The sequence below is a fragment of the Acinonyx jubatus genome, chromosome A3 (genome assembly GCF_027475565.1).
Source record: "Acinonyx jubatus isolate Ajub_Pintada_27869175 chromosome A3, VMU_Ajub_asm_v1.0, whole genome shotgun sequence".
Lineage (NCBI taxonomy): Eukaryota > Metazoa > Chordata > Mammalia > Carnivora > Felidae > Acinonyx > Acinonyx jubatus.
The window spans coordinates 98,752,626-98,762,152 of record NC_069388.1 but is presented as its reverse complement, the minus strand read 5'-3'; the positions used below and the strand labels follow the sequence as shown (position 1 = coordinate 98,762,152).

At 42.0% G+C, this 9,527-nt stretch overlaps 1 protein-coding gene across 2 annotated transcripts in view; it reads left to right on the top strand.

Annotated features, from left to right (window-relative positions):
* Nucleotides 1-69: 69 nt before the first annotated feature.
* The window catches only part of POLR1A (RNA polymerase I subunit A), a 74,852-nt gene continuing 65,394 nt past the window's right edge, over nt 70-9,527 (top strand). Inside the window, exons 1-6 of one of the 2 annotated variants that reach the window (XM_053200865.1) lie at nt 70-209; nt 3,155-3,359; nt 4,475-4,624; nt 7,384-7,491; nt 8,518-8,603; nt 8,724-8,827. In XM_053200865.1, the coding sequence (XP_053056840.1) occupies nt 4,517-4,624; nt 7,384-7,491; nt 8,518-8,603; nt 8,724-8,827 (406 nt within the window). In that variant the 5' untranslated portion in view covers nt 70-209; nt 3,155-3,359; nt 4,475-4,516. Of the gene's footprint in view, nt 210-290; nt 492-3,154; nt 3,360-4,474; nt 4,625-7,383; nt 7,492-8,517; nt 8,604-8,723; nt 8,828-9,527 lie in introns of those variants that run through there. The other variant, XM_015075766.3, reaches the window with a different exon arrangement.

The window sequence follows — 9,527 nt, the reverse complement described above, 5'->3', positions numbered from 1 at the left end:
CAGGATCACCCCATGGCGGGGCGGGGAATAGCTCGGCTATTGGCTGAGACGGAACAAGACAAAATCAATCAAGAAATAGGTTAAAAGCTCGTGGTTTGAAAGAATTTGTTACGGAAGTTAAAAGATCAAAATGCCTCGCTTTCCTCGGAGAAACTTTCCAAAACGATTATTTTAGTGACCTATTTCTTCGCTATTTTCAAAATAAGAGGGTGAGTAAATGAGCGAAAGTCGTCAAATTACTTCCCCCCCTACCGTGAAAGTGGTCTCGTCCACGTAAATCTCATTCCAGCGAGCTTTTCTCGCGCGTAAGCGGAATGTAAATCACATGGTGGCTGCGGGCTTTAGGCTGAGTTAAGTTGCCCGTGGTCATTAGAATCTCTCTCTGGGTGTCAGAACTCGCAGCTTACGTGAAGGATGTTGGGCTCGAAGACCATGCCCTGGCGGAGGCTGCAGGGCATTTCCTTCGGGATGTATTCGGCCGACGAGCTCAAGTAAGGAGATGGTGGGGAGGAAGCATGCAGAGCCTGCTTGTTGAGGTTGGCGCCATGAACTACTGTTCCCAAAAGGTCTTGCGCCCAGTTTATCCTCCGAGTCAGTGGTTGTGTGGCGCTTGGCCTTTTGGGACCCGTAGTTCCGGGAACGTCGTGGATTGGCGTGGACTGCCTAGAACCCGGTGGGGCTAGGTTAGAGTTTGCGCTGGCGGGGGGGGGGGGGGATGAAGGTTCCCACATTGCAATGTTCCCATCCATCAGTTTCCTTGGTAATTAGCGTTTGCAGAGTTGCTGTAATGTCCCTGACGTGGTTAAGAACGCAATTTGTCAAAATGATTATCCTTCAAGACTCAGTTTAAGTGACATATTCTCTTTGCTAGGACCCCCTATATTGTCTGCCCAGTTGCTAAATCAAGGGACTCTGTTAAGTCCTCATTTTGATCACCGTAGCATTTGTTGGCCACACCCTCGAAACTTTATTTGCAGGACCTTATTGTTTTTAGGTTCTTTTATTTCTGTGACAAGGAGAATGGCTTCTAATGGATACAGGGTTTGTTTTACTACGGATGAAAATGTTCTAAATAGACTAATGGTGATGATTGTACAACTCTGTAGATAAGCTAAAAACCACTGAGCGAACGGTTTAAGAGTTGTGTAGTATGTGAGCTATATCTCAAGGAAACTGTTAAAGAATTTTTAAAACTTTAATGTGAGGGGCGCCAGGGTGGTTCAATTGGTTGAGCCTCCAATTTTGGCTTGGGTCATGATCTCTCAGTTCTTGAGTTCGGCCCACTGTTGGGCTCTGTGCTGACAGCTGGGAGCCTGGAGTCTTCTTTGAATTCTGTGTGTCCCTCTCTCTCTCTGACCGTTCCCTGCTCACGCTGTGTCTCTCTCTTTCAAAAAAAATTTTTTTTTTTTTACTTTTAAAAAAAGCTTTAATGTGAAAAATGACAAAAGGTAAATTGTAAACTGAGAAAAATATTTGCCACCATTATAGTAAAAGATTAAGGTCCTCGTGTAAGGAGCTCATGACAATAATGAAACCATTAAGATTTTAATTAAAAGTAAAGGACTAAAGCAGTTTAAAAGAAATATTGTAATAAAAAATTAAAATGGAGCACCTGGGTGGCTCGGCTGGTTAAGCATCTGACTCTTGGTTTCTGCTCAGGTCCTGATCTCATGGGTCATGGGTTCAAGCCCTGAGTTGGGCTCCACAGTGTGGATCCTGTTTGGGATTCACTCTCCCTCTATGCCCCTCCCCTGCTCGTGCTCTCTCTGTCTCAAAATAAATATATAAGCTTTAATGTATGGTGGAGTAGCATTTTTTCACCTGAAATTTGGAAAGATTTTTTTTTTTTTTTTTTTTTAAGTAGATTCCACGCCCAATGTGGGCCTCGAATTCAGGACCCTGCGATCAGGAGTTCATGCTCTACTGACTGAGCCAGCCAGGTGCCCCTGGAAAGATTAAGTGCTAAGATTCAGTGCTAGTTAAGACTGGCAATCTACGATTAACCCACCTTTTCTAGAATGCAAGGTAGCAGAATATGTCAGTAGTTTCAAACATTTTGTACCCTTCGATTCAGGGATTCCAGTTCACTGAGGAAATAATTATATTCCTAGGACATGATTAGAAGTTTGAAGTATCCTGTGTAAATCTTTATGCAGATAGGTTTTGTAAGCCTACTTACAATAGAGCTTGGTTAAATGAATTATTAATTGCTACATAATGAAAGATTTTATAGCCCTTAAGAATTATGTTTCCAAAGAATTTTATTGATCTAAAAATACTCATTTAATGCTAAATAATAACAGTGTTTTTTTGTTTTTTGGTTTTTTTTTTAGGTTGTGAGATTTGGATAACTGTCTTTATTTCCAAAGTCAAAAAAAATTTATAAAGCAAACTTGGCATAAATGTACTTTGGTAAAAGTAGTTAGGAGTTCTGTGGGAGCCCCCTTTAAACCAAACACAAAATACTGTGATGAAACTTTTAGTGAACTTAGTATAACTTTTAGGCTGACTTAAGTGAACTTTTAGTATAACTTAGGTTATACTTCTCAAGGGTCTGCATATTTGTGTTTAATTTCAATTTACTACTTCTGCATATGGGAATTATCGGGTTATCTTCTCTTTACTGAACTGTGTGGGCTTTGGAGTTAGTTGTGGTCAATATCCTGCCTCTTTCCACCGTGCTCCCCCCCCCCCCAATCCTGGCTGTGTCACCTGGATTAAATCACCTAACTGTTCTGAACTGCAGTTTCCTCCTCTGAAAAATGCATATAGTGATGCTCATCTCACAGGGGTGAAGTCAGACTAAATGCTGCTTGTAAAGCATTTAGCATGTGGTAAGGCACTTAACTACTTTCTGTAAATATTCCCCATTGTACTCCGCAAGATTTGCACTAAATCTGTTTTTTACATATTTTACCACTCTTACCTATTCAGCACGTAGTTATTGAGCACATGCAGCGTGCAGGCTCTGTGCTAAGTGCTGAGCTACAGTGGTGAGCAAGGCATACACAGATTCTGCCCTCTGAAGCTGTCAGCATGTCTGAGGAAATAAATGTGGAATCATCATTTAGCTATGAAGTGCCAAAAAAAAAAAAAAAAAACATTTGAGAAGTTGGGTAACCTTCATTTTCCCTTGGTCTTTTTATTTCCTTAGGAAATTAAGCGTTAAGTCCATTACGAACCCTCGTTACCTGGACAGCCTGGGAAACCCATCAGTGAACGGCCTGTACGATTTAGCTTTGGGCCCTGCGGATTCCAAAGAGGTGTGCTCCACCTGTGTGCAGGACTTCAACAGCTGCCCTGGCCACCTGGGCCACATTGAGCTTCCGCTTACAGTGTATAACCCTCTCCTCTTTGATGTACGTTCTGCCCTGGGCTGCCCTGTACACGTGGGTCTCAGAGCTGCTGGTGGGATTTGTGAGGGGCACTCCTGGACTCACAAGAGGTGCCTAAAGAGGTTAGCTCCAGACACAGAGTTAAAGTGCTTTTTACCATGAGATTTAAAACCTTAAAGTGCCAAATCCAGTAAATTCAACTTGGCTTGTAGCCCTAACTAAATGAATTTCAGTTTGATTCCAGTTGAAAAGAGCCATAGTCTGTCTCTGTTCACGTAGGAGGAAAAAGCATTTGAATTCATCCCCTACACTTTGTTTCAGGGGCTTCATGCCCTTCAGAAATCCAGGCAGAATCTCCCTGGCAGTAGGAAAACTTTGGAGTTCTCCAGGCCTCCCTGAGCTCTTCTGATGGATTTGTAAGCTCTTGCTTGGTTGCAAGGTGAGCAAAGCCCAGAAGACCAGACAGTGAGTTAAGAATGAAGCTCTTGTCTAGAGTCCTATTTGTGTATTTTCAGCTTTTTATGTCAGTTAGCCTAGCCTCCAGGATTTGTTTCAAACTCTACAGATGACAGTATACGTGTTGTTTTTTTGGTCTGTTAGTTGTATTGAGGAAAGAGAATCGTCTTAGTTAAATGCAGTATTTAGTTAAATGCCAAATATTTAACTAAACTTCTAGTAACTAAACTATTAAATATTTTATTTATTTTTTTAAAGATTTTATTTTTAAGTAATCTCTACACCCAACATGGGGCTTGAACTCGCATCCCCAAGATTGAGAGTCGCACGCTCCACATACTGAGCCAGCCAGGCATCCTGCAAATGTTAAATATTTTAAGTTAAATATTTAAATACTGAAATTAGAATTTGGTACTTAGTTAAATAATATGAAGGTAGCTCTCTAACTCAGACCCAAACTAAATTTCAACTTTTAAGGAATTAAAATGAAACCATGAAACAAGAAATAGAGGGGAATATTTATCTAGTTCATAGGGCCACGGAGGCCTTTCCAGGTACATTAGGTGAAGTGGAATTCTCAAAGGAGTAAACTGGCTACCTAACAAAAACTTTAAGTACGTTGAATATTACCTTGTCGAACTGTGTCTCTAATTATCCTGCTTCTTCTTATTCCCTCTCTTCAGAAACTCTACCTGCTGCTCCGGGGCTCCTGTTTAAACTGTCACATGCTGACCTGCCCCCGGGCTGTGATTCACCTCTTAGTCTGCCAGCTGCGAGTTCTGGAAGTCGGGGCCCTACAAGCAGTCTACGAGCTTGAGAGAATTCTGAACAGGGTAGGTGGGGTGGTGGCTGTGGTGGCAGTCAGGCAAGCCGAAGCAGTTCAGAGCATAGCTGTTTGTGTGTTGTCCCTGAGATTCGTCACCATAAGTCACCAGAACGTTTGATCTTTACGTCTTCTCACTAGATACCAACAGCTCAGCGTGAAAACGTGAAGCCGTGAGAGAAATTGACGAAATGTTCATGAAAACAACATCTTAATACCACTTTAGCCATCAGTGAGTTTCATTTCTGGACCTTGGAGCCAGTGGAGGCTTATGCATTGCTTTGGATTATTATGTTTCTTTGGTCTGTTTTAATGTAGGATGTTTTAATGTGGAAAATTGTTTTTCATGGTATTGACTTTTTTTGAAGACTTCAGACCCATTGTCTTGTAGGATTTCTTACTCTCTGGATTTGTCTGACTTTTTCCTTACTAGATTCACATTTTGGTGAGAATACAACCTACACCATATGGGGATGCTTTGTGTCATTTCAGGAGGCACATACTGTCAGGTTGTTGGTAATTACCAGTATTACCATTATCGGTAATGCTGAGTTTGATTACTTGGATAACAGGGGGACCACCAAATCTATCACAGAGACATTTTTCTCTTCATTAGAAAAAAATCCTTCAGATTTTCTGGTGCTATTATAAGTATCTTATGTAAAATTCATTTTCTGTCTCTAGATCAAAAATACTAGATTTTTTTTTTTTTATGAAACCACCTGGCAGAAGTGTATCATTCTAAATGATTTACCTATAAATTCTTGTTGGTTTTCAACATAATCCTATCATCTGGGAATCTTGGCAGTTTTGTTTCTTTCTAGTCCTTACATGTTCTATTTCTTTTTCTTTATTTTGGTGGCTAGGAGCCACACTGCTGTGTTGAAGGGATAGCAGCCATCCTTGTCTTGTTTCTTGTCACAAGGGAAACCTTTTACCTTTCCTTTCGACTTCCCTTTCCCGAATAATTCAGTCTTAAAGACGTTAGGTGGGCAGAGCTTCTACACAGACCTGTGGCATTATGTCAGAGCCCAACCTTGATGAGACAGGCATTCAAGGGGAAAACATACCTGCATGTGTGGGCAGCCCGACATGGAATATCAGAGGTCACATAGGGTGAGGAAGATGTTCATTTAAGGATAAAAGCTCAGCATAGTATGCAAGTGTGCAAGTCAAGTCAGAAGGTACCCATCCTGGATGGCCCAGTGAGGGATGTGAGCACCTACATAGGATGAGGAGGGTTCCACAAGGAGGGGGGCTTAGAGTGGGGTGCTCTCGAGTGAGAGCCATACATGGGAGGGGTGGCAGCCTTGTTGGGAGAGGGTTTACATACAGGGAGATTGATCCAGTAAGTACATATTTTAAGGATAAGGTAGGCCAGACTTCATACTATTAGAGAAGGGAGTTACGGATACATGAAAGAGAAAAGACCCAGAATTAATCCTGTGGTATTGGACTGGAATTGGAAGTTTGATTTGATTCAGTACATAATGCATACATGTGCACACGTAAGCACACATGACTTCCAGGGAACAAAGCCAAAAAAGTTAATCCAAAGTCACATATGTCCTAGAGAGAGAAGGATTTTCTTAAAACTTTACTCAGAGTGAGTTCTATTTTTTCTAGATATTTGTCCATTTCATCGAAAATTTCAGATCTGTTGGCATAAAATTATTCATGATGATTACTATCTTAAAAAATTTTCTTTAGTAAACCATACACACAGAAATGCATTAATCACACAGTCTAACAAATAGTTACAAAGTACCATCACCCATATAGTCACCTTCATTGTCAAGTTACCCCACTTGGACATTGTCCAAGTCCCCCACCTCATCTCTTTCCTCTGTCCTTGTGTGCTTGTTTTTGAAAGGTTTTTCTTTTTCTTCGTCTTTTTTTTCTTTTCTTTTCTTTTTTTTTTAATAATTAGAAAATTATTGGTGGGAATAATTTGAAGCCTAGGATAGGACTGCCTTTCTCCAGAGAGGATGCCTATTGCTTCTGCCATGTGCACGGTGGCCTGGGACCATCGTAGGCCTCAAAGCTGAAGGCTCCCTAGGCTGCCCAGACATTTGGAATCCAGGCTGCAGTACTGTATCAGGCCCAGTCTGGTTCCTAAGGGTGTTACCCTTTGGGTTCCCAGCTTCCTGTGTTTGTGTGGTGGAATTCTGTCCTTGAACTAACTCCAGGCTTTGATTTCTGTCCTCTTCATCCTTTGAGGCCTTCAGAATAAGAAGTTCAAAATGAGTGAGTTGGAAAATGCTCCCAAGGTTAGGACTGCCATGTTGTACAGCTCCAGGGAGCATCGCAGAAGTGTGTCATTGCCTTCCACAGGGGTCACAACTGCACTGAGGGCCACCCTGGAGCTGGGCAGTGCTGCAGCCCTGCACCAGAGCAAACATGGCCCTGTGCTGTGCGACCTCTTAGATTCCTGGCTTTGCTTCAGTCTGGCAGGTTCCTCACTGTCCTCTCAGCTTTTCAGAGCTTTAAATTTTTTTGGAGTATCGTGTCCTATCTTGGTTCTTTTCAGTTTTCGGTTTGTCTGAATAACCTAGCCTACATTCTCAGAGCCAGATATTCTTTGATTTTTTTATTATTTACTTATTTTAATAGCAGTGTTGCCTTACTGTTTTGTAAATACAACACGGTGTGAAATTTCCTTCCCTTCTCTTCAACTAAACTCTCCCACCCTAGGAGAGGCTGGCCCCATGATGCTGCAATCAGACGCTTGCTTATTTCAATAGTATGGTTTTCCGCTTTGTTTTTTAGTTTCTAGAAGAAAACGCTGATCCTACTGCCTTCGAAATTCAGGAAGAGTTAGAACGATATACAACCCATATTGTACAGAACAATCTGTTGGGATCCCATGGTGCACATGTAAGTTACCTCTCTCTTTTCCTATAACACTTGGTCTTTGGTATAATTATCATAGTTCTCTCTGCGCTGTAATTTGTATATACTTTTTGCTTCTCAGAGCAGACCTGGATTTGAATCCCAGCTCTGCCTCTTAGAGGCCTGTGACATTGTAAGTTACATTGCTGTCCCTGAGCCTCTGTGTACTCTTGTTTAATGACTGCCTGCAGGAGTAATGAGAGGATTAGATGAAATTAGGTGGTTTAGGTACAATGTCCAGCAAGGTTGTGAAATACTGTCTCATTTTGAGAGTGGTGTCTGTGTTCTTTTCTTTTTTCTCTCTCTCAAACACTAAACTGTTGCTACCTCCTCACCCACCCCCCGCCCCTACAGCACCTGGGTAAGTATTAATTTGTTCAACAGTTGAACGAATGGCATAGGTAATCAACCTGTACTAATCTTTGAAGTACTAATCTTAGAATCTAGCTCACCTTATGCCCAAATTTCACACCCGAGATTCTGAATAATTGGTCTGGGGTAGAATCCTAGCGAAGTTACAGAAGCTCCCAGGAAAAAGTTTCATTTGCAGCCAGGCTCAGTCCCCTTTATGTAGCTGAACTGTGGATGTGCCTTTTTTAGGACCCTGATGTCCATCTGAGGGAGGCAGCAGGGGTGGTATACTAGCTGCATGCAGAGAGGTTTGTTTTAAATTAACTGGCATTTATTGAGGACTTACTGTATTCCACGGCTCCTCCCCCCCGCCATGATCTCTTAGTAACAGCTTGGTGAGGTAACAGTCTTAATCCCACATACGGATGAGGAAATTTAAGCCTTAAAGAAGTCACTCAGTAATTGGTAGAGTTTGGCTATATTAGGGTTCTGTGGAAAATGTTTAAGAGGGTAGCTTACTCCTTTTTTAAAAAAAGGTAAGAATCATAAAATGAATATGTGGTGTAGTGAAATGAAATAGTAAAATGAATCTAGTGAATGAATGAATGAATGTAGTAAAATGAAATAGTACTGCAACGTTTTTTTGCCCTTTCTCAACAGGTGAAAAATGTTTGTGAGAGCAGGAGCAAACTCATTGCTTCCTTCTGGAAGGCACACATGAGTGCTAAGCGATGTCCCCACTGCAAGTGAGTACTGGGCTCTTGTCTCTCCCTTTCCCCAGAAGCCTCTGGCCCGTCACTCACAGCTGTTACTCAGTGTCTTGTTGAGGTTTTTCTCTCCTCAATCACAACCGTTCTCATACATAGGACTGGACGGTCAGTTGTCCGAAAGGAGCACAACAGCAAACTGACCATCACATATCCAGCCATGGTGCACAGGAAAGCTGACCAGAAGGACACAGAGCCCCTGGGTAAGCAGGCTGGGCCCTGGGAGGTCCTTGGACACGTTTCACATGTGGCCATCAGGTGTGTCTCAAACTTTGGGAATACCTGCTCATTACCACGTGTTTCTCACCTGCGTGTTTGTGGCGGGCCAGCAGAAGTGCTGTCCAGGCCTCTTAATGGTTGGAGGGGACCCTGGTTAGTGCTCATCCCTCGCCTCTCGTGCAGAACTGACAGGCTGACCTACATTTTGAGGCAGCGCCCCATGGGCTGAATGAGGTTGTCTTGCCTCAGGCGGTCACTTTTCTGGAAGATTTTTGAGGAAGAAGGAATCCACTTGGCAGATATTTAGAATCATTTTATTGTCAACGAAGTGTGGATTTATTTTGAAGTAAAGTGTAAAAAATGTAGGTGAGTTGTACAGGAAAACTGAGCATTCACAGAACATTAATGCCTCCTACAGGCTGCTTCTGGCTGTGTACTCAGATTCTAGGAGTAGAGTGTCTCCTACTCAGCTCTGATCTGCCATTGGGGTACTTGGGAAAACATCTGAGAGACTAGTACTTCTACTGTTAACGTTGTTTATTTATATAGAAAAGTTTTACTTGAGCATAGTTGACACAATGTTGCATTACTTTCAAGTGTTAACTAGTGCTTTGATAAATTTATACATTATGCCATGTTCATGGCAAGTATAGCTACCATCTGTCCCTATACAATGCTGTTACA